Here is a 25,525-nt window from a genome sequence, read left to right on the forward strand (position 1 = left end):
AAACGAAAGTCAGACTGTCTGGACAACAGACAAAAACAAAATACACAGCACAGATATGCATAGACAGCTCCCTAGCACTGAGGGACAAAGCCTTTTTTGTTTGTTTGTTTGTAGACAGGGTTTCTCTATGTAGCTTTGAAGCCTGTCCTGGAACTCACTCTGTAGATCAGGCTAGCCTTGAACTCACAGAGATCTGCCTGCCACTGCCTCCTGAGTGCTGAGATTAAAGGTGTGCACCACCACTGCCCAGCAGTGGAAATCCTTTACATCCCATCACAGAAGACTTGTTATCCCCATAAACCATAAAACCTAGAATGCATGCTAACCAAGACTAGCCTGGCAGAAAGAGTACAAGAGTGAATCAGCAAATGTAAAACTATTTTCTAAGCTAACCTCATTGGAAAGAAACCCGCCAAGCAGTCTCCTGGTGGGTCACTTGCGCCTGCAGAGAGCCATGATAAGAAAACCCGCCCGAGCTACTCAAGACTCTGCATCCTGTGATGAAGCACACGCTCTCACAGGTCTGTTCTTCTCTGTAATCGCCCTGGCACTGCTTTAACTCTCCCAAGATTTACAAGTACAGAGTACAGGTCTGGATTCATTCGCTCAGCCAGTCAGAGTCCTGAGCTCTACAGACCAACTCATGAGGCAGAGAAGGGTGAGAACCCACGTCCTCCTCGTTGGCCACACAGGCCTGAGAAACAGAAGGTCACCACCTGCTCCTGTTTGTGCCTCTTCTTCATGGCACTAGCCGTGCTAGCTCACTTCAGTCGGGTCAGTAGATATTCTCATCTCAGAAACAAGGCACCAAGAAACTAGATTAGCTTACTTGTATAAGCAAAGGGTCAGCCTTTCCCACCGATCTTGACATGCATTTTAATTACCAACACAACATAATGTTCAGCTGCTGTTGCTCTAAGGTGAGCTCCCTCCTGAATACTACAAAACTTTTCAACAAAGAGTAATCTGCAGGAAGCTGGAGAGATGGCTCAGCAGTTAAGAGCACATTCTGTTTCTGTAGAGATCTGAGTTTTGTTCCTAGCATCCACCCATTATAGGCACCTATAACTCTTCTTCCAGGGGATCTAGCATCATCGTCTAACTTTCATGGGCACTTATACACATACATGTGCACACACAATAAAAATAAAATAAATCTATTTTTAAAAACGGAAGTTTATATTTTTAAGTTATTTTATTATTTTGTATGTATGGGTGTGTTGCCTGAATGTCTGCACACAATGTATGTGCAAGGTACTGAGAGCACATCAGATTCCCTGGAACTGAACCACCCATGTAGGTCAAACCCAGGTCCTCTTACAGTTTAGTTTCAGTTTGTGGCTTTAACCAATGAGCCATCGATTCAGTCTCCTATGTTTTGGTTTCTTCTTTTCTTTCTTTTTTCTTTTCTTAGCTGTTTGTTTGTTTGTTTTTCAAGACAGGGTTTCTCTGTGTAGCCCTGGCTGTCCTGGAGCTTGCTCTGTAGACCACACTGGCCTCAAACTTACAGTCTGCCTCTGACTCCTTAGTGGTGGGATTAAGGACATACACTACATATCTTGGTCTTTTTATTTGTTCAGTTGTTTGTTTTAAATAGCAATCTGTAGAGGTCATGAGCCTTGCCAGTTCAGGTTTTGTTTTGGTGTTTGGTTTTTCAAGACAAGGTTTCTCTGTAGAGCCTTGGTTGTCCTGGAACTTGCTCTGTAGACAAACTGATCTCTAACTCAAAGATCCACTTGCCTCTGCCTCCCAAGGGCTGGGATTAAAGGCTTGCACTATCACCTCCCAGCTTCCAGTTCAGTTTTTAATGTAGTATATCACTTGTAGACAAAATTCTTAATTCAAACACCAGAATTTACTAAAATTGAAGGCTTTATTCTAAACAGTTTCAATTAGTTATTCTATTTGTGGATTTTGAGATAAAAGTTTGTCATAGAACTTTGGCGAGTACAGAACTCACTCTGTAAATCAAGATGGCCTCAAACTACAGCAACCTTCTGTTCTGGCTCTCAAGTTTTGGGATTAGAGGTGTACACACCAATGCATCAAATGTTGTCATTTCTGAGACAGAATCTCAATAGATAGGAAAGCATGGCTTCCAACTCATGATATTCCTACCTCAGTTTCCAGAATGCTGGAATTACAGGTATGTGCCATATTAAGCAAGTCGCAGTATTTTTAACATTTTTCAAATTTCACACTTAAGGTTCTTCCTAACAATGACAAGAGGATTTTTGTGCTGTGAATAGGACTTTGCACATGCTAGACAACCACTGCACTGAGCACATCTCTAGGCCTAAATGCTGACTATTCCTACACAGCTAGAGCTTATAAATATATCTGGTAACTGTTTCTTTTGAATGACATTTAAACAAGCTCAACTAACAAACCAACACACCTACCCACACACCACCTCTCCTTCGTCCTCTTCACAGTACAGCTAACCCTGGAGAAAGTCCTGCTTGTGCTTACTATGTCCCCATCTCCTCCCACACCTCCTCCCACACCAGTCTGCCTTTCACCTGCAGTGTGCCACTCAAAGAGCTCAATGGATGGCCACCCGTGACCCACAAGGCTCTAAACTCTGGTATCAAACAGAGAAAGCAGCATGCCTGAGACTGGACTTCATCCTCCACAGGTTAGATAAATGGGAGTTGCAGCTTCCTTTGTCCACCCACTGTGTAGCTGTGGGCAAACCACTCTCTTTTGTTTCCCACTGCACAGGTACCCTAAACAGTCATCATTCTGTAGGACAGAGCTCAATGTGGCTGATGCAGACAGACATCACGAATCGGAAAAAGCTAGCTCAATGATGCTCATATGAAACCACCTACCAGCACAACAAAGACAGTAAAATGCTACAGAGAGAAAAGATCTTTTGTAGCATATGCCTTTAATCCCAGCACTCAGAAGGCAAAGGTAGAAGGATCTCTGTGAGTTTGAGGCCAGCCTGGTCTAATGAGTCGATTCCAGGACAGCCAGAGCTACACAGAGAGAGACCCTGTCTCAAAAAAAAAAAAAGTAAGAGATCATTTTGATCATAAGCTTTCAAATGTATCTCAGAATTCAGCTACAGAAAACAATCTCTTCACTGAAACGTCACCAGTGTAAGACTGTTTTCAAAGACACGTAACTACAGAGTCAGTTTTATATGAAAAATAGATACACATTTGTTCTTAGATTTTCATGATGACTGAGCATGACAGCATTTACAGAACACTCTGACCCTTTCATAGTACTTTCTGCATACTAAATTATTAAATACTCTATTTCTCACACACACAGAGAAGGGGGGATCGTTAGGATGATCCAGTTAAACAGTAGATAAATCTTTCCATATTCAATTTAAAAACACTTAAGATTTTTTATTCCTTTTGGTCAACTTTCCAAACGTCATACAATTTAAGAACGGAAATATAGAGACATCATTAAGAAAGAGGCCCTAAGTAAGACAATTATAAAAGGAAGGCTTTAAGAATGGCATTAAATTCTCCAATTGAGAGCTGAAAGGTTGGAGCTTATTAAGGCAATCCAGGCACCATTAAAGAGACAAAAGCAACAATGTCCTCAGGAGAAGAATACTCTCACAGGCTCTTGTTTTCTTCTGACAGAGTTAGAAGGACACCACCCCCGATTTGGATCACCATCTATCTATGTGTTTGATATTTAGAGATGACTCATTAGGTCACTCCAATCTTGTTTCACCCTGATCATCCCTGCTTTTACAAGATACAACTCCTGTCTTCACTGCACTTAGCAAGTTAACGCTGTAACAAGCATTGCCTATCCATCATGTAATCACATTTTTTAGAAAAGATTTATTTATTTTTATTTTATTTGGATGAGTGTTTGTCTACATGTAGATAGGTATACCATATGTGTGCCCACAGAGGCAAGAAGAGGGTGTTAAATCTCTTGGCACCCATAGTTGGTTGTGAGCCACCATGTGAGTAATGGGAATAGAACCCAGGTCTGCAAAGGCAGTCAGCACTCCTAACACTCCTTAACTGCTAAAGTCAGCTCTCTGGTCCCATAATTACATTCATTTATTTTATCTACAAACCAAGCAGATCAATAAGTGACTCCTGAAAGACATAACCAAGGCTAAAAGAACCACATCAGCGTGCTTAGATTCTGCGGCAGCATGCATCTGCTGAGCATCCAGCTAACTTCACCTTACCGGTAACCCTGACAAATGTGGAAGATTAAGAACAAACACAGCAAGTAAAGGCAGCTGATTTGAACCCAGATGATCTTGAATCCCAGAAGGCTCAGAGCTTTTCACAGATATGAGATACAGCCCTGAAACCCTAACACTGCCTCCCATCCTCCTCATCCCACTGTAACTGGCAGGAACCTGTCACAGAAACAGTTTCTGGTGAGGACTCTTTATCATCCAAACACTTCAGTTTTCGTTGGTCACTTACAGTTCTTACCAAAATTAATGACAATCTACACACTATCTTTAAAACATATTGTACTTTTTTGGGGTTGGAGAGATAGTTCAGTGATTAAGAGCACTTGCTGTTCTTGAGGACTGGAGGTTCAATTCCCAGTAGCCACATGGTGGCTCACATCTGTCTTGTTCTGTAACTCCAGTTTTAAGGGATTTGACACCTTCACACGGACATAGATACCAGCAGAACACCAATGCATATAAAATAAAAATAAATCACTTAAAAAAAGCAAAGCAATTGTCTGACAGATTGAGATGGCGTGGTGTATTCTTGGTTATCAACATACTCATGTAGCGTGGGGTTTTAGATGGTGAATAATCACATCGTGGGGGCAAGCATGATGCATACTGTGTAACCTCAATTGCCTAATGTATGTACACTTGCGGCATCCAGAGGGGCACAGCAAGCTGAGCTGCATGTGACTGGGTGACTGTTCTTGGCTTCTTGGGTTTTGTTTCCTGTAATGCACATGCTACAAAATAAATAAAAGCTTCTTTTTAAAGTTTAAAAAAAAAAAGCAAAGCAAGAGAAAAAAATCCTGCTTTAAAAATAAATAAATATGGGGCTGGAGAGATGGTTCAGAGGTTAAGAGCACCGCCTGCTCTTCCAAAGGTCCTGAGTTCACTTCCCAGCAACCACATGGTGGCTCACAACCATCTGTAATGAGGTCTGGTGCCCTCCTCTGGCCTGAAGACATACACACAGACAGACTATTGTATACATAATAAATAAAATAAATATGAAAGAAAGGAAGGAAGGAAGGAAGCAAGCAAGCAAGCAAGCTGGGAAGTGGCCTTTAATCCCAGCACTCGGGAGGCAGAGGCAGAGGTAGGCGAATCTCTGTGAGTTCGAGGCCAGCCTGGTCTGCAGAGTGAGTTCCAGGACAAGCTCCAAAGCTACAGAAAAACCCTGTCTTGAAAAACAAAAATAAACAAACAAAATGCATTATACTTTTTACCGACTTCCACACTTCAGTCATTTTTCTTTATTTATTCCTCTTTTTTAATATATATACATGTGGTACACATTCAGAGTATGCATGGCCACATGTGGGAGTGCATACTCTCACCCTTGAGCATGGAGGCCCAAAGTTGATGCTGGATTTCTTTTTTGATTGCTCTCTGGTTCCCCAGGCAGTGTCTCCCACTGACCCAGAGCTTACCAATTCAGCTCGTTAGCTAACCAGCTTGCCCCAAGAACTCCCTAGCTCTACCTCCCAAGTGCTTGTGCTATAGGCAGTCACCACACCTGCTTGTCTTATATACACGGGGGTTTTGGGGAGCTGAACTCTGGTCTTCACACTCATGCTGCACTTTATCCACTGAGCTGTCTTCCAGCCCCACACATTTCTCTTCTTAAATGGAATTACTTAGACCCAAGACAAGGTCTTGAGATAGAGTGAAGGAACACCATATACACTGCGATGTTTTTACTGCTCAGAAATAAAAGCAAGTCTTTTCACTAACTATTCACACGGCTACTCTCTTAAAGGATGGTTCCCTTAAAGGAGTCCTGTGTGAATTCCCTAATCATTGGTAACAAGGAGCCTTCCCTCCAGTTTCACATAACCTGGAGTCAATTACTTCCTGTTGAGCCATTTCTTACACACATATGTGTATATAATGTGCATGCATATATGCATGTTCACATGTGGACACACATGTAGAATAATTCAAATGTACATTTCTACATCCTGACTTACAAAAATCTGAACTTCTAAACAAAAACATGATCCAAGAATATCTAATAATACACCAATGCTATGGCCCACAGGACAATTTTATAAGTAGATCCTAGCAGTGTGATATTTGATGTTAAAATTTCTAAACAGGAAATTAAAACTATGGGAAGAATGGAGTCCAGGCAAGTTTCACCCTGAGGCTTCTGCCATTATAACTCACAGGCTGCTTTTCTAATGCTTCCCCTACAGTCCCGACAAAACCAAACCCAACTCTCAGCCCTGCTTTTCGAAACAGAAAAGCTTTAAAGCTTTAGGTCTCAGTAACTGCCTTCCACAGAGCCCGAATTCCACAAGATTAGCTGCTTCTGGATTACACAGGCAGCAAACACCTCCTTCCAACAACAACAGGACTCACGAATGCTTCCCACAAGGCCTAGACCTTCCACAGGGAAGTACAAAGATCCCATGTCCATTCTGAGGTCTTAAGTGAACTCTCTATTTGCACCAAATGGAGAAATTTGACTGTAACAGAAAAGCTGCCTTTCTATTTGCTCAATGTGTTAGGAAAACAGTCCCTTTAAAAAGATCCCCACAGAGGGCCAGGCACATGCCTTTAATCCCAGCACTTGTGAGATTGGGGTCACCCTGGTCTACAGAGTGAGTTCCAGGACAGTCAAAGCTGTTACACGCAGAAACCCTGTCTCTGAAAACAACAACAGCAGCAGCAAAGATCCTAACATGGAATTGCACAGGCATTAGGGTGGTGAATTAGCAGGAAGACAGATCTGGTCAAATGTTCTGTTCCACCCACAACTTTTCCTCTCGAAACTCCACATGGTAGACAATGTCTTGCTTTTTTAGAAGTGGGCTCAAACGTCACATCCAATCTAAAGCAGATCTCGGGTCCTCTGGTTCACTTTCGGCTCTTTCATCTCACGGCAGTATCTGTTAGTATTGTTCTGTCTGCGCTACCAGAATGTAAGAGCCACAGGAGTCAGCAAGGACTCCATTTCCCCATCATGGCCATGTCCTCAGTGTCTGGTACACTAGCACTTGATAAATAACTAAGACTGATGCTGGTGTCAACTACCAAGCTTTTACCTAGTTAGATGCTAGAGACGTCTCTCTTTCCATAATCCATGGATCCATTCAACAAGCAAATATTTACTGAGAAACTACTATATGCCAAATACTATCATAGGTGCACAGGACAGCGCACTGAACAAATCAGACAAGTATCTTTGCTGGGCAGAACCTTTATTTTAGGAACCCGCCCTAAAATGAGGCGATGTCTTGCACACTGTCCAGTGCCTAGAATATTGATCACCCTGCACGCCTGCGAGGTGAAGAGCTCAGAGTCCGGGTGTTCTCCAGTGGGACATTTTCAAATCATGCCTCTGGGGTTCCTCAGCACCAACTGGGCAGCTCTCTCACCTGCTCTGCTCGCTCACGTGGGAGAACCCCAACCAGAACAGCCCAGGTAAAGGAAAAACTTAAGAGCAAAGGCGACTGCTTCTGAGGACTTGGAGATGGTTGAACGAAGGAACCAGGAAACGAGACAAGAAGTCGTGGCAAGGCCCTAGGCAAGGAGGCTGGAGAACCAGCTCCGGCTGTCACCAAGTTGTTGGGTGACCTTGGGCCAGTCTCAGCAGCCCCGACACCAGCTCCCCTGAGGACAGGAGGCGGAAGAAGCCAGGAGGGTGGGATTCGGGTTGGGGGAAGCGGAGGCCAGCAGGCCCGGAGGGTAACGGCCGGCGTGGGGAGGCCGGCGCGGGCCAGGCCGGGGCGGCTCACTCACCGAGCGCCACCTGGCAGGCCCTACGCAGCTGGGAGTGCTGGGGCCGCTTCACCTCCTTGTCGGCTAGGATCTTCTCCAGGGCCCGGGACACGAACATGCTCTTGGTCTGGCTTTCCTGCATGGCCCCGGCCGGCGGGGGCTTGCAGCCCCGCGAGCCGGCGGCGCGAGCGAGCAGGACAGCGAGGCTGATGGACCAGGCGTCCGGGCCGGCACCGGCCGCGTCCGTGCGCGCCGCCCTGTCAGGAAGAGACGGCCCGGCCCCACAGCGCCGCCATGTTGAGGCGCGTCACGTGACCACGTGACGGGCGGTGTCGCTACGTCTGCGGTGCGTCGGTCGACCCTGTGACCCCAAGGGCGGGGGCCAGCCCGGGGGCGGGGCCAAGATGAGGGCAGGGCCCTGTTGGGGCGTGGTGGGTGGGAAGGGGGTTGTGGGGGAGGGGCATATGTGGGCGTGGTCTTGTGGTTGGGCGGGGCCTACACAGGCTGGGTGGGTTGACCTTGGGATGCAGGGCTGGTCTAAGTGGGTTGGGTCAGGTAGGGGGGCGTGGTAGTCACAGGCGAAAGGCTGACGAAGTGGGCAGCCCTGAAGGGGAGAGGAGGGAAGAGAGGGGACAAAGAGCATGAGACAGATGAACTGAGAAAAGAGAAAGAGGGAAAAAGTAAAAAGTTGTAAAAAAGAATTATTGAGAGTGATAATAAGCAAGAGAGGTCAAAGGGAGAGAAAGGAATGAGGTGTCAGAGAGTAGGGACAGTGAAGAGAAAGGAGTAGCCAGGCGATGGAGGATAGGAACATGATGAGGAGGGGGATACAGGAAGGGCAGAGAAAGCCTGAGCGGAAAGGGGAGGCTCAGGGAAGTGAAAACAGGGGCTGAGGATGAAGCCAGGAGGTGAGGGTGGGTATGAGAGGAGGCAGGAAGAGAGGGGACTGGGCAGAGTGGAGGGGAACAGAAAAGTAGGCAGAGAGAAAGTGGAGAAAGATGGCACTGGAGTGGAGGAAGGGGAACAGGTGAGGAAATCTGGAAAGAACGTGCTGGCAGAGAGGAGGGAAAGAAAGGGCACGAGAAGAGGGGCAGTGAGGTGAAGGGAAGGTCAGAAGGTTTATTCTTAGTGCCCCAGCCCTTCAGGATTTGCGTCCCTGTCAACAAGCCAAACCAGTCCTGTTGCCACAGGGGAGACAGTTCCTGGTTAGGTAATTTGGAGGCTTCAGCTTGGTTTTTGTTTGTTTGTCTGATTGTTTTGTTTTTGTTTTTACACAGGGTCTTACTTTGTAGTTTTGGCTAGCCTGAAACTCGTGTAGACCAAGCTGGCCTTGAATTTGCAGTAATCCTTCTGTCTGGCTGTACAGCACCACCTTGGTTATGGAATTTGCTTGCTTGCTGCCTTGTTTTTTTTGTTTGTTTGTTTTTTGTTTTTGATACAAGCCTCCCAGGCTGACCTTGACCTTGAACTCAATATTGTCGTCCCCCCCCCAACTGGGATTGTAGGAGTAGCCCCACACCTGAACGTCTGCTTTCTAAGTGGCAGTCTTTGGTGATGCTGCTGAGAAGGACTCTCCCCCTTTTTTCCTGATCAGTTTTCATCAGCCTCAAGTTCTCACAGTATGGAGGGCAAGATAGGGACCTTTGGAGCACTTGACAGGAGAAGAAACTGACTCAGAGGGCCAGTGTGGCATGGTCTATACCCGAGTGGAAGAGAGACACTGACCCCAGGGCAGTTTCCACATTGTGGCTCAGCAGTACTAACATCTTGGCAGTACTGATGCCCCTGCCTGCCTCCCCATAGGGCAGCCTTGATGCTTCGGCTCACAAGCAAACGTTATTCCTCGTGGTCATTTTGGGAATGACACACGTTCAAATGCTCAGCTCATTTGTCACCTGTGTCTCCCTAACTGGTGTTCCTAACGGCATTTGCAGACCTTTCGTGTTTGCCATTTTGTTGGCCTGGGTCCCTGGATGTGGTCTAGAGCCAGGTGGAACATTTCAAGACTGGAGAGTTCACTGATTCCAATGTGACTTCGAAGCTCCTGTCAACAGGAAGAAGTCTGTTTCTCCACGCCCCTGAGCCTGGGCTCCCCTCATGACTGTCCTGACCCACAGAGTGGCAGGGTGTGAGGCTGGGCACAGGGAGGCCTGGCCCGTACCTTCCTTGCAGGGTGTTGCATGATTCTCAGAAGAGTCCCAGAACAAAGAGCACATAGAGAGAACCCAGTTTTCCCAGCTTTAGCCAGCCCTCAGCCAACCTGTATTCAGCAGGAGAATACAGCAGCATGAGACACTCTAGTGAGACCAGCAGAGTTGCTTAGAAAGCCCATGTACTGGAGGGAAACAACAAACACTTAAGTCACTATAGCTTGGGGGTGCTTGTTACACGGCATCAACCACTGGAATCTCTTGATGCTTATGTCTTGAATGAATGAATGAATGAATGAACAAATGCATGAATGTGTGAAATTCTCAAATTACAGCACCAGGTGGAAAAGTTACATTTTGAGCTGCATATCCTGCAGGGAGGTCAGACTGAGACATTTAGGGCTCAGTGCGAGGGAACCAAAGGCAAGCAAGCTCAACGTCCTTAACTGCTGGTTGTTGAGAGGATGCTTTCAACAGCCTTGACAAGACACCAGGGAGAGTGACAGGCCCTACACACCAGGGAGGGTCACAGGCAAACAAGCAAAGACAAGGGAGGACTGTTGCCAAGGGGGAGCCTTGTTCCATTCAATGCCCTTCGAAGCCCCCAGATCAGCCCAGAGAGCACACAGACAAGCTCTAAAGGCAAAAGTCATCTGTTGGTTGACCTAAAAGTCATTAATTTTGGAGCGATGCATTATGAGCCTCCCCTTAGCTTCCTGGCAGATGACACTGCTGTGTACCTTATGGTAACGTAACGGTTGCCTGGTTACAGACACCCAAAGGCCACTTTTGCTACAGTGGTGACTCCTTACTAGAGCTGCAGGACCCGATGGGCATCTGAGATGGAACAAAACTCTGGGTAGCTCCAACTTCAGACCATATCTGGCCCTGTTAACTAATTCAACCACTGAGTCAGATTCTATTCACTTGATAGGTTGGAAAATGTTTTATCCAAGACAACAATCCAGGGCGGACTTGACCTCATGTCCACTGGAGCCAATATGTGTTTCTTGTGTTTCACCCTTGACAAACCAAACACCCTTAGTCTTTCAGCCTTGTTATATATAAAGCCCAGACTCAACCAAAGCTGGAAGAGGGCAGCTACCAGAGCAACACAACACTTCCTGAGCGCACTGTGCCCACCAAACACAAAGCCAAGATGTGTGTGGACAAGAACATCTCTCCTTTATCCCTGAGACAGGGTCTCACATAGCTCAGGTTGGCCTTGAACTTCTGATCCTCTTGCCTTTTCCTCTCCACTGCTGGGATTCCAGGCATATGCTATTGTGCCTTGTCTACATAGTTTTGGAGCTCAAGTCCAGAGTTTCATGCATGCTAGGCAAGTACTCTATCAGTTGAGCCACATCCCCAGCCCCAAAATAGCATGAATAATGAATGGACAATTGCCAAACTTTAACCCCACTCCCCTCAAGGAAATCAATAGAAATCTGCACTTCCCTTTGTCAGGCAGGTGTCTGGGACCTCTGGTTTCCCTAGGCTTGAGTGATAGTAAAGGAACTCTGCCTGTCTCATGCCTTGGTCTCCTTCCTCCCATTTATACACTATATGATCTGCTATCCACTATGAAGATCATGCCACCCCTCTACTTAAAACCCAGACATGGCTCCCTGTTAGCTGTGGAGCTGACTATCAATACCGTTCTATGGTGACAAGCTGGCACAGGCTCCCTAAGCTCTCAAACCTCATCTCCCATCTTTTCCTCCTTCTCGGGGATGGTAGACTGCTCTAGGCTCCTTCGTGTCCCTTTAAGAGTTTGGCCTTTAGCTAGGTGATGGTGATGCATCCCTTTAATCCTAGCACTCAGAAGGAAGGAGGAGGCAGGCATTCAGCTCTCTTGAGTTTGAGGCCAGCCTGGTCTACAGAATGCGCTCCAGGACAGCCAGGGCTACAAAGAGAAGCCTTGTCCCAAAAACCAAGAGAGAGAAAGAGAGAGAGAAAGAGAGAGAGAGAGAGAGAGAGAGAGAGAGAGAGATTGGCTTCTGCACTCCTGCGTCATTCGATCAGTGCTTCTCAATAAAGGCCAAGGTCCCTGAAGATGTTTTGAAATTTGGGGTTGGGGTAATGGGGATTGAACCCATGTATGCGCTTGGCTGGTGATATATCCCTCAGTCTTCGTTTCATATTTTATTTTGAGACAGGTTCTCATCAAGTTACATAGGCCTTGAACTCTAGGTGGGCCTGAAGTTGTGATGTCCTGTCTCAGCTTTTTGAGTAGCTGGGGCTGCAGGCCTGGGCCACAGCCGGCATTTTGCTGGAATTATACCATCCAGATCTGGGTCAGCCCATAAAACAAGGATTGCATGTGCCATGTGGCTGGGCAATCCTGGAGCTGAGGAGTATTAACAGGGACAGGACCTAGGAATGGAGTCTACTTTGCATAAAAGCACACAGTATGTTTTGCATAGCTTGGGTCCATCCCCCCTTCTAGAGACAGGGTCACATGTAACCCAGATTAGCCTTGAACTCAATATGTAGCTGAGGATGATTTGAACTCTTGATTCTCCTGCCTCCGCTCCTCAGGTGCTGGGATTCCAGGTATGTCCCATTACTCCCAGCTGTAATTTGAATACTGTAAAGCGCTCCAGAAATACAACTCTCATTGTAAGTCAAGGGGCCATGACGTTTTGTCTGGAATCTCACCACACAGGGCTTGCCATCTTGTTGTGTTTGAAAGCACAATGATCATGTGTTTCAAGTGGGGGCCATTCCTTTCAGAAGGTTGAGCCATCTTTAAGGTGGAGCCTTGCTGAAGGAAGTAGGGGTGTAACACCCCTGTCTGTCCTGGAACTCACTCTGTAGACCAGGCTGGCCTCGAACTCACAGAGATCCGCCTGCCTCTGCCTCTTGAGTGCTGGGATTAAAGATGTGTGTGACCACCACCAACTGGAGCTTAAGGTTTTATAGACCGGCCTCTCTTCCTGTCTGCTTTCTGCTTGCAGACTACCAGTATGAAATGATGGACTCACATTGGAGGCTGAACCAACCCTTCCTCCCTTAAGTTACCTCTTGTCAGAGACTTGAGTAACTAACCATCAACTGACAACCTGAGCACCATCGTTCCTGCTAGTGACTGGTGCCGTACTGGTGGTTCCATAGCTGCTGCTGTAGTGGGTGGGGCTGGCAGATGCTGTCTGTGGGTGGCAGCTCCATCCTGTCTTCTACTTTAATTGTGCCTGTTTATCTATTGAAATAAAATTAGTAAATTATACACTGCTTTCTTTTGGCTTATCTTTTAAGGTCATTATCATTTATTAAAACTATGAGTGTAGGAAGCTGCTATTATCTATGAGTTTCTTTTCAAAATCGTTCCTGCAGGCCTTTGGTTATGAAATGAGATGTATACTACCTACTGAGACTGTAAGCATGCCATTGGCCCCTTCCTATCACAAACAAGAGGCCTTTCCTATCCTGTCTGAAGCCCCTCTTTCATCACCTGCTCCCACATTATCCTGACCACTTTCTTACTTGCAATGAGCTTAATTTGAAAAGGCAGTATCTAGCTGCTGTATACTATTTATTGCTATACATCAAGTGATCTGAATAACTAATGGTTTAAAATTATGCATCAGAGCCAGGTACACATCTGTGATGCCACCTGCTCAGACGCCAAACAGAAGGAGAGTGATTTCAAGGCTAGCTTGGGCAACTTGGTCAGATTAAAAACTAATAGTAATAATAACTGGGTATGGTGATGTATGCCTTTAATCCTAGCACCCAGGAGGCAGAGGCAGGCAGATCTCTGAGCATTTGAGGTCAGCCTGATCGGCATAGTGAGTTTCAGGACAGACAGGGCCACATAGAGAGATTCTGTCCTAAAATAAACAACTAAAAAGAATAACCTAAACAAAACCAGACATGGTAGTTCACACCTATGATTCTGGCACTCTGGAGAGCTGAGGCAGGAGAACAGGCAAGTTTGAGGCCAGCCTGGGCTACATAGCAACACACTGCCTTAAAAAAAACTGTAAATAGAAAAGAACAAAAAATGAGGCATTTATCACCTTATAGTTCCTGTGGACTGGAAATTTGCGGCACTGTGGGCACTTCTCTTAGGAGGGTGAATTCCCAGAGTGGATGGAACCAGAAGTGAGGAGGTTTTTTTGTTTTGTTTTGGTTTGGTCTGGTCTGGTTTGGTTTTTCAAGACAAGAGTTTCTCTGTGGAACAGCCCTGGCTGCCCTGGTGATTTGGGCCATCAGGCTTGGCAGCAGGCATCTTCATCTGCTGGAGTCATCTCACTGGCCCGCCAGCAGCAGTCTTAACTGAACACTCTCCTTCCTCTAGTGCCGGGTGGGACTTTATTGGGTGGAGGCAATGACCTCTTTGCTATTGGTGGACTAGGGGAGACTGGCTGCTCCCCTTCAGCCCTGGGGGACTAGGGGAGACTGCGGCTGTTCCCCTTCAGCCCTGGGAAACTAGGGGAGACTGTGGCTGTTCCCCTTGATGCAGCTCTGGGGGACTAGTGGAGACTGCAGCTGCTCCCCTTGATTCAGCCATGGGGGACTAGGGGAGACTGCGACTGCTCCCCTTCATCCCTGGGGGACTAGGGAAGACTGTGGCTGCTCCCCTTCATCCCTGGGGGACTAGGGGAGACTGTGGCTGCTCCCCTTCATTCCTGGGGGTCTAGGGGAGGTTCTGGCTGCTCCCCTTGATTCAGCCCTGGATAGACTGCTTCCTTCCCAGCATTTTCCTCCCTCTCTCCCAGTCCAGGTCAGTAATCACTGGCTCTTCTCCAGTCTGCCTTTTCCTACTGCATGCTATCTGTGATCACGTTGCTGTTTGTCTCCCTTGTTCTCTGTCCCTGCCAGTCAGTGTTCATTGCCAATTTGATTGGCGTTGGAATCACCTACGAGTGATGTGGGATTCCCCTCTGTGTGTTGTGAATATGCTTCATTGCCATTGGTTAATAAAGAAGATACTTTCAGCCAATGGCTTAACGGAGTACACAGCCAGGCAGAAAATCCAAACAGAGATGGAGAGAGAGAAAGTAGGCAGAGTCAGGGAGACGCCATGTGGCTGCCGAAGGAGAAAGCAAGCTGAACGCCTGACCCCATCTCTCGGCTTCCATCTACAAAAGCCTTCACTTGAGGTCGCTACTGTGCCTTCCCACCATAAACTGCATTCTCTCAACCTCTGAACCACAGTGAACCCTGTCGGAGGCTGTGGAAATATACAGAATATGGCAATTGATAATTCAGATATCAACCCCCTAGAGGAGTGACTCTCTGATGGAGGTGAGTCCTCTCCAGGAAAGGCCTGCAGGACCACTGACTATGGAAACTGCTGCTCACTTTTGCTAAAACACTTGGTATCTCCCCAATACCTGCACTGTAGTGTGGAATCTCATGTGATGTGTGTACATAATCTCATGATGACCTCTCATCTTATGGTGGTCAGAAAGATGACTTTTCATTAAACTGCATGATTTTGATATATAGAATCTATACGGGGGCATGCTTCATAACTAGATCTATTTGTCCCACGAGGACTATAGACACTTAAAAACTTATTTTATTCCTTTTGCTCAGACTAACTGCACACAATCAGCTCATTTTACCTCAGAAAAAGTTCAAACTAGGCTAAAGGCTTTTTGTAAATCGATCAGAAGTTTAAAACTTTGCAGTTATGGGGGCTAGAGAAATAGTTCAGAGATTAAGAGCACTGGCTGCTCTTCCAGAGGTCCTGAGTTCAATTCCCAGCAACCACAAGGTGGTTCACAACCATCCATAATGAGATCTGGTGCCTCCTCTGGCCTGCAGACAAACATATAGGCAGAACACTGCACACATAATAAATAAACCTTGGACTGGAGAGATGGTTCAGAGGTTAAAAGCACTGACTGCTCTTCCAGAGCACCTGAGTTCAATTCCCAGCAAAAATATGGTGGTTCATAACCATCTATAACGAGATCTGGTGCTCTCTTCTGGCATGCATGTATACATGAATGCAGAACATTGTATACATAATAAATAATTTTTTTTTTCGAGACAGGGTTTCTCTATGGCTTTGGAGCCTGTCCTGGAACTAGCTCTTGTAGACCAGGCTGGTTTTGAACTCACAGTGATCCGCCTGCCTCTGCCTCCCGTGTGCTAGAATTCAAGGCATGTGCCACCCGCCCAGCTTGTAAACTTTTTCATTACTTCAAGGCCCACATGGAGAAAGAATTATTAGGCTAGAGGAGAAGAAGCAAGGAGAAACTAGAAGTGGGACAGGAGAATTAGAATAGAGGCAGGCAGAACAATAAAGAGACTGATTTGGAAAAGCACAACATGACAGAGCTCATTCATTATGTTATGCCCAAAGTCTGGAACACAGAGATACCCCCATGAGACCAAATCTGTTGCAAAAGCAGAGTCTTTATAGTGAGTTAGCTCAAACCTTCCTGTCCTGGAGTAGCAGCAATAGGTAGCAGGAGCAGAGCAGGAGAGACCCCAAGTGGTGTGAGGAAGGGGTTTTAAAGCTTGGGGAATTCCAAGTTTACAGGTTTGGGATTAGCTGTCCCCTATGGGATGATACCTGCTGATTGGCTCATCCCATTTTAGGGAGGAGTTCCATGATGTCATGGTTCAGGGAGAGGTACCGCCTCTATACTAGAGGTAACTACTTCTCTGGGCTGAGGTCCAGAAATGGTCAGGCATGCCTCTAGGCTAGAAGTTACTACTTCCCTATTCAGGGACTGGTTGGTTTTTCCTGCTCAGGGATTGTACTAGGGCCTGGATCTTAGTTTGCCCCCAGATACCCTAAGAAAAAAGTTCCCTTTGTTTGCTGTAGCGGCTAATCCGAACCCTGAAGAGAATCTTGGGGCTGGACCCCAAAGAATCTCGATAGAACCCTTCCTACCTTACTCTCTTTGTCAGATAGTTAAAGCAATAAGGGAAGTAATTCAGATTTTGTCCCTCTCTTCTCCTGAGGTGGTTAAGTATGCAAACATGAGTTCCAGATAAACAAGTACATTTTAACATAGGTTATGATTTGAATGAGAAATGCCCTGAACCTGGCTAGGTCTCTGGCATTTTGGAAAGTTAGGTTGATTCTGAAGAAGAGTATCTCAGCGTTCACACAAGACAGAATCTGGCACTTTTTTATTCTATTTTCTTCCTCTAGCAGTAGTGGATTTCTCCCCGGTCTCCCTTTCCTGAGTAATGTCCCCACATGGCAAGGACGCCAGTCCTGAGGTCTGGTGTCTGGGCACATGCCTGATTTTTCAGCAGCCTGTCTGCTCCCTCCCTGGCATACACAGGCTCTCCTTGTTCTCCCGCCACGCTGGACAGCCTGTCTCCTCGGGCTTGGATGACTGTTCCTGCCCCATTGCTTACCACCTTTCCCCACACCATGAATCAGTTTCTTTATTGTTTTGTTTTTTTTTTTTTGAGACAAGGTTGCATTTTTGTTTTAAAATTATAAAATGATATTAAAATATTGGAACTATTTTAAGGCAAGCAGTGGTAGGTGCACACCTTAATACCAGCATACAGGAGGTAGAAAAGAGGTGGATCTCTAAGTTCGAGGCCAGCCTGGACCACAGAGTGAGTTTCAGGACAACCAGATGCGTGTCTGTAATGGGCATGTACACATGCGTGAATGTGCCAGGGGCCCAAGGGTGCTGGATCCCCTGAAGTTGGGGGACACAGGAGGTTGTGAGCTACCCAATGTGGGAGCTGAGAACTCAGGTTCTCTAAGGGCAGCACATGCTCTTTATGGCTGAGACATCTCACCAAAACCATATTTTAATGTGCAAACATACCCCTCCATGCCCACCAGAGTCGAGAGCAGGTTCAAAGCAGAAACATCACTGCGATAGGGCTTGCAGATTTTCTTCAAAGTCAGAGAGCATCTGTTCTCATCACCCATTTTTCCACCTGTCACTGGCTCATCCCATCAACCATCTCAGCTGGGCTGTATTTGTGCATGCCATCTGCACCGAGGACATGTTCAAATGTAGCTATTTCAGACACTGCAGAAGCCAGAGGTGTCACGATGTGGTTTTTGTCTGTCTTGGTAGGACCTCTCCAGCGCTGCCGGAGCTGCCCCTGCACACAGTGTAGAGTAGGGAGACCGATTTCTTAAGAAAATGAGCTACTCTGTCAAATGAGAGGACATGTACACCAGGAGCTGCTGCAGCCGCTACACCGCTGCTTCAACCGAACTTAGCCCAATCCCCACCAACAATAACAATGATCAAAATGATAATTAACATTATGTCAATCCAGGTTGATTATCCCTTCATTTGATTGTTCCAAATTTAAACCATGCATTGTGTAATCATACAGACTTAACTCTCTCTGTTGTAATAGTGTTTCCCATTTTTTTTAATATGGGGAAAAAAATCTCTCTTTTAACTAATTCCTCCCTTTAAGACAACTGGCTCACCAAATCTGATGGTGATGGCAGTGGAGCCTAAGACTGTGCAGCACATCTAACTGGAGCACACAGGCGGTGCACAGCCTGGCTGTGGACAGTGCAACTGCCAGCGTGTAGCCGTGAGCTGAAAGCATGTAGTGGTCGCAATAACAGCAGAAGCCTGAGCAGCTACCTAGTGTGCCGACATCAGTCCAAGGAAGGGGTATGAGGGAGCTCACAACCCACAGGGGAGAGGGAGCTGGTTGTCTGAGAAACACATCTGAAGAGTGGTGGGATCCTGCCACCGGAGCTGCTGAAGCCAGAGCCAGCCAGTACAAAGGGGTAGTAAGTCTGCCTGCAACATTTGAAGCCCACGTGCCTCTGGCACTTGGGACCTGTGGAGTTTGCTGCAGAGAGGCTGCAACAAAAAAATTCCAAACTCGCTCAGAGGCTTAGGGAAAATTGAGAGAAAAGCATAGCCGGCGAGGAGGCAGTGACTCGGGCGGGAGCCCCTGTGTGTAGTTCCGGTGTGTGCCAGTAGCTGCAAAGCCATAGGCAAGCAGCCTTTGCATGAATTCATGCCCTAACGTTGGGCACTACATATAGCATGAGTTCTAACTGGTCTTAATAATAAAAACCCAGAGTCAAACATTAGAGGGCGAAAGCTGAGCAGTCAGCCACTAGAGTCCTTACCTCTACAAAATCCTCAACCAAAAAAGGGGCTGAGCTCCTATCTCCCACCTTATATTCCGCTCTCTCTCTCTGCCCAGCCATATCACTTCCTGTCTGTACAGATCTCCAGACCTCTATGGTTAACTTGTGGCTAGCTCTGTCCTCTGATCTTCAGGCAAGCTTTGTTAGAACACAAAGAAGATATCAACATCCAGTTCCGCCTAGACCAGGCCTTGTGCACATTAAGCTCCTGAGAACAGTGAACCGCAGGTGATGGTGGCACAGCACAATCGCAAGCCACTTATCAACGACCCCACTGCCTAGGCCCAGCCGACCCACAGTATTCTCAGGGGGGGACAGTCACTATAGCAACTCTGCTACCCGACCATGGACCGCTTTCTCCCTCTCAGGCGCACTTCATCTAACTTCTTCAGCACTGGACCGGACTTTTTGGATGAAGTACCATAGCTCTTCAGAAAGGTTTCAAACACAGTCTCGGTGTGGGGGTGGGTGCTGAGGAAGGCCTTCTCCAGGACATAGAGGTCGACGCCTTTATCTTCCGGCAGCCCCGAAACAAAACTCAGCCCGAAGTCAATGAGCACGATGTTCAGCTGCCCCAGGGGCCGCTTCAGGAGCATGTTGGAGGTGGTGAGGTCCCCGTGAATGAGGTCTTCGTCAAGCATTCTAGCCAGAACCTGCCCGATTCTCCTGGCCAAGCCCAGGAGGCACTGGGGTCTTTTTCGGTCTCCATAGTGGACTGGATATAACCTCGAACAGTCACCGAGTCTTCGATTTCTTCCATATACAAGCAGTTAGAAGCATAGTCCACAAAGAAGACAACCGGGGCAGCGATCCCTGCAGTGGAGACACAGGTGCTAGTGCGAGTGTCTGTATGAAGGAGGCGTCACCTGCCCAGGTGGGGCCAGTTTTTCAGTCTAAATCTTCTTACTCTGGAGAGGGCTCAGGAATGCTGTGGGAATTATAGAACTTAACCAGAAGCTTGCCTAAGCCCTGCTCTAGCTCTGCAGGACTATGGTCCAGCCCAGGGTGCGTCTGCAAGTGTCAAAGCTTGCTCCCCTTTCTCAAGTCACCTTAGAACTGGAATTCATTGCTACTCCCTTAAAAAACAAAGGAAACAGAATCCAGAAGGGAAAGCATCCTCCAGTCTGAGCGGCGACCTGACTAGCAGGAGGCTAAGCAGCAGGTCATCTTACAGACCCATCTTTTTCCCAGGATAGGCAGGTTCAAATCCCAGTTCCCTCCTTATTAGTGGTGAAACCTCAAGGTTCCATTAGCTTCTCTATATCTCGGTCTCTGATACTGTAATGTGGTGACAATAGCTCCAATTAACTCCAGGAGTCTCTCCTGACGGCCAACCTCGTCCAGGGCCCTTTCCTAGAAACTGGAGACCTGTCAATGGGGGTCAGGGTAGCCACCACTTCTGTCTGATAAAACTTACAAAAGAAGGTGAAAAGGAAAATATGGGCACTACTTTACAGCTCCATTGCGTCTACTAGGACAGGAAAGTGCTGGCCTGTTCACTGCTGAGCTTCCCAAGGCTCCTGGCACCCATCAACCACTAAGGAGAAAACCGAAGGAGTGTAAAAGAGAAAGGCCCAGATCCCAGATACAAAGCCAGGGCACTTGGTTGTCTGCGGAATTTTGGACATTTTCCCTCTTTGTGCCTAGTTTCTCTGGAGGACAAAGCTTTCTTGTGGGGGAACCAAAAGATGTTTTAAGAAAAAAATAAACATCCAGGAGTAGTGGCTTGCGCCTTTAATCCCAGCACTTGGGAAGCAGATGCAGGCAGATATTTATGGTTTGAGACCAGGCGAGGTAGTGAGGTCCAAAAAAGGCACAACAAGCAAAAAAGAAATTATTTAATGAAGCCTGACGTTTATTGAATGCCATGGCAACATACAAACGTGATGTACATCCCGAGATGCGACCTCGACTATGATTTCACATTACAGCTGAGGAAACTGAGGCAAGACAACTTACTTTTAAAGGGCCACACGGGAAGCAGCACTGGTAGAATCTGAGTCCGGCAAGCCTGGCTCCAGATACGCGCCTGTCAGGGCACTCGGTACTTTTTGTTTGTTTATTTTTCAAGACCGGGGTTTCTCTGTGTAGCTTTGGAGTGTGTCCTGGAACTCGCTCTGTAGGCCAGGCCTCGAACTCACAGAGATCCTCCTGCCTCTGCCTTAAGAGTGTTAGGATAAAAGGTGTGCTCTACCATCTTCCAGTCAACATCAGTGCTTAAAACTACAGGTCCCAAAGCTACAGAGACAAACAACAGCAGCAACAACAACAACTAAACAAAAAACAAAAACAAAAACCCTACCAAATGGAGAGAGGACTACAGCAAGCTGAAACGGGGAAATTGAGGCTCCGTGCGCTGAACGACACGTTAGAGATAGCTGCCAAGCAACAAACCAAACGGAAAGGTGTCCCGTGCGGACACCCCATCCCGTCCCGTCCCGTTCACCCCATCTCTGGGCCTCGGAGCCCCGTCCACTCCAGTCCCGTCTGCCTCGTCCGCGCGGCGGCAGCGGAGCAGCGCCCGCGCCTTGCGCCTTCTGCACCGTCCTCCGCCCGCCGAGCCGCGCCTCCAGCGCCGGGCGCCGGTAGCTCTTAAGGAAGCGACGCTTCACCACCGCCGCGGAAGCCGTGCGCCTCGGCGCTCTGCTGCACCAGCTCCAGGCAGCTCAGGAAGAGCCAGCTGCGCTCTCGCGCCTCGCGCGGCCCAGCGCCTCGGCCTCCGCCTCCGATTAGTTCCGACCCCCGCAGCGCGGCTAGCGCTCTCTTCGGAAATCCTTGCTTCCGCGCCGCACGACACCGCCCTAGCTCTCTTCTGCCCTGCCCGACCTTCCGGAGCTCTGGTTTTCCAGACACGCGAATTGGTCCTTCCAGAAGCTCTTCTATCTCCGTGACCGCTCGGCAACTTTCGGTCAACAGCGTCTCACTTTCGGCTTTCCCCAGAAGCTGGTTGGTGATGCTCAGACTTTGGGAGCCTGCTCTAAGTTGGAGACATTTTAGGGTCTCCCTTCCCTCCACTACTCTACCCTTCTCTCCTTTCTCTCTCCTTACCCTTCTCCCTTCATTTTCTTTTTTCTTCTTTTTTGAGCAGGGTCTCACTGTGTAACCCAGGTTAACATCGAACTCATGATCTTCTCCCTTCAGTCTATGGAAACATGCTCTTTAAGTCAGGTGGGAATGAACAGGGCCAAGGAAAAACAGCCTGACCCTGACTTGGGAACAGAACAGGGATTGAAATCCCACTAATCCTAGATGTTCCTGAGTACAAAACCCCACCAATCCCTGACCATGTAATCCCACCAATCCCTGAGCCCCTGTGCACAAAAATCCGCCAACCCTAAGCCACCCTGGAAAACTCTGTACCCGCCCCCTTCCCAGAAATCCAGTTTTCTGTAGTCTCATCCCAGAGGCAGCCACCCTCCTGAATTCTTCCTTCCCCCAAAATTTCTTGCGTGAGGTTTGTTGTGTGGTATGACATTTTCTTCCGAGAGAAGCCCAGCTGTAACAACTTTCTTTGGAGCCTGAGCCAGCGCAGAGCCAAGTAGAATGGTAACAGTTACCTAACTGAGCAGAGTTGTTACACTCAGGGGAACCTAAGCAGAGCTGTAACACTGTAGCTGCGGAAACTTTCCTTTAAGCAGAACAGCGCTGTAACACTTCACTGGACCTGAGCAGAGCCAGAGCCATAGTAGCGTCACTGGGAAACCCTCCCCTGCTGGGCAGAGCTGTTACAGCGGGGGAAACCTTTGCCTGGAGCAGAGCTGTAAACTGCTATGCTTACAGTGACTTTGTGGCATTCCTTGCCTCCCGACTGCCAGGATACATCACTGTCCAAACTGCAATGCTTGCAGAGAGGAAGGGACTAGGCAGAGCTCTCTACCCAGATGCCACCAGTGTCTGGCATCAGCGTGACAGCAGCCAGCACCATCCCTCTGTGTTCGGTTTCCTCATCTTCAAAATGAGGATGCCTGGTTCTGCTGGGGCCAGGGTTTATCAGATAAAAGAAGAGAGTGATTATGCAATGCCAGTGGACAGGGGCCCTCTTCACATGGCCTCTCCCCACCCTGCCTCTGCCCTACGCTCCTTGGGGTCCTGTTGAATATACAGAAGAGAAGCCATTTGAACCAGGGTTGCTATGGCACCAGCATCCTGGCTCTGTGGTCCCTGGGTTTCGTTCATACTATGAAGGGACCCTTTTCACACATCAGACCCTTTGTGTGGAGAATGTTTTCCAGCAAAGCTCATCCCGAACCGGTTCCCTTTATTTCCCCAGTGCTCAAGTTTGTAGCTTCATTATCATAACTGTTTGTGTCCACACGGTCATTGCTGTGGTGACCAAAACCATCTGACCCTTTGCCTTAGAAATCTACCGTGCAAAGGCGCTGACCAGAGCCAGGCTTGCTAAGTCAGACTGGGTTTAGCTCTTTAAACCCGAATCAAATGTTCAATGGCTCGTCACTGTGCTGAGGATAAAGTACCTACACCTTAATGCAGCCCATGAGGCCCTGCAGGGAGCTCCTGCATCTCTTAGAGACTACTGCCTCCTAATCTCTGCTGAGAGGGCAGGATGTCTCAGCACTGAACTTAGTGCACTGAGAGCTGAGCCAAAGTGCCCAGTACTGCTGGTACAGTGATGTACATGGCAGGGCATCTTGTATTATTTACCACTACAGCAACAACCAAACGACACACTTAAAAGCCAGGGGAAATTATGCTAGACACAGTCACATGGGGGCTCATGTAAGGCCATTCGAACGTCTATCCAGATGCTGCTCAAATCCTCCCTCTTCTGTGCCAGCTCTCTCCAACAGGAGTCACCTGAGGAACCGGTACCTGCTATCTGCACCCCTCAGTAGAGAGTGACCCTCCTTCCTCAGTTTTCAATGGTGGCCATCGAAGTCCCTGAACACTTCTCATAGTTCTGGAGATCAGCACTGTGGGTTGAATCTCCTTGGGGGAGAGACCAATGTTGTCAGGAAGGCTGCTTGGTCGTTCTGGCTGCTCGACAGTTCAGACCCAAAATATCCACACAGAAACTGTATTATTTGCAATACTGTTTGGCCAACAGCTTAAGCATATTTCTGGCTAACTCCTCCATCTTACATGAACCCATCTCCACTAATTTGTGTATCATCACGAGGCTGTGGCTTACCAGGTAAAGTTCCAGCATCTGTCTCCAGCCGGGCTACATGGCTTCTCTCCCACTCCACCCTTCTTTCTCCCAGCATTTAGTTTTCCCCACCTAGCTCTGCTCTACCCTATCACAGGCCCAAATCAGCTTTTTTATTAACCAGTGGTATTCACAGCATACAGAGGGGAATACCACATCAGGCCAAGGTGCTAACAGTGCTGTCCCTTTCAGGATGCTCTGGGGACCATGTTTCTTTACCTTTTTTGGGGGGAGGGGTTTCTAGTGCCTGGAAGCCTTCTTAGCATACAGGAGGAACTCAGTAGATTCAGGCTCAGTTAATCACTTAATCTAAGAATAAATGGATAAAGGAAACATTCCACTCTGGTGTGAATCAGGTCTACTTATCAGCACACCTTTACCTGCTCCACACTGTTGGTTCATAGATACACACACTTCCCAGATGTGATTAGGGAGTCTCAATCCTGATGCTCTGGTTAGATCTCTCTGGAAAGAGAAATTCTTTATTTATTTTTATTATTACTGTTTGTTGCTTTTTTTGAAATAGGGTCTCTAGGTAGCTCTGGCTGTCCTGTGGCTCTCTACTTAGACCAGGATGGCCTTGAACTCACAGAGATTAGCCGGTTGCCTGTTGCTACATCCCTTGTGCTGAAATTAAAGGTCTGCACCACCACACCTGGACTGGAGAAATTCTTTCTTATTAGGAAAGTAAGCTATGGGAATATGAGTCTGGGTTACCCCAGAGACCGGCCTGAGAACAGGCAGGGAGGATTACTGTGTGCTGACAATGCCCCTTGGGACTGGATACAGCTGTGCCTGAAGCAGGTTTCAAACACAAGTGAACCAAGGCATTCCTACTTTTCTTCCATCACTTTACCTGTCTGTTACTTGCAATTTAGAGCATGTCATCTCCAGGATGACAGACAGGTGGACCAGCGCCATTGACAGATGAAAGAGAGAGCCCCCAACCTCACAAAAGCGAGGGAAGTTGCCTGTGGGCCATGCCAGAGGTGCCCCGAGTTGCAATGGAAGTTCCAGGTGTCAACCAAGCAAAAGGAAATCCTCTGATGGGCCAATCTCGTTTAGACAAGTCCACAGAACTACAGACCCCAAAAGGAACGTCTTTTGCTTCTGCTGTGCCTTTACATGTTTGCTGTGGCTCTCTTTCTCTGATGTCTAGCATGGTGAAAGCGCATGTGGGGAGACCTCCACTGCCTGTAGTGTGTTTATCTCTAGGAAAC

The 25,525-nt window shown here is 47.6% G+C and overlaps 1 protein-coding gene and 1 pseudogene across 3 annotated transcripts in view; both read right to left on the reverse strand.

Annotated features, from left to right (window-relative positions):
• Window positions 1-8,201, reverse strand: part of Arfgef2 (ARF guanine nucleotide exchange factor 2) — an 81,549-nt gene extending 73,348 nt beyond the window's left edge. For all 3 annotated transcript variants that reach the window (XM_048441111.3, XM_048441110.3, XM_048441109.3), the window contains exon 1: window positions 7,937-8,201. In XM_048441111.3, coding sequence (XP_048297068.3) covers window positions 7,937-8,057 — 121 coding nt within the window. In that variant the 5' untranslated portion in view covers window positions 8,058-8,201. The remainder of the gene's footprint in view (window positions 1-7,936) is intronic.
• A 9,594-nt stretch (window positions 8,202-17,795) lies between these two features.
• LOC148120570 (EKC/KEOPS complex subunit Tp53rkb-like) lies at window positions 17,796-25,226 on the reverse strand (annotated as a pseudogene).
• Between the last annotated feature and the right edge of the window lie 299 nt (window positions 25,227-25,525).

Source organism: Myodes glareolus, chromosome 10 (genome assembly GCF_982192425.1).
Source record: "Myodes glareolus chromosome 10, mMyoGla1.1, whole genome shotgun sequence".
NCBI lineage: Eukaryota > Metazoa > Chordata > Mammalia > Rodentia > Cricetidae > Myodes > Myodes glareolus.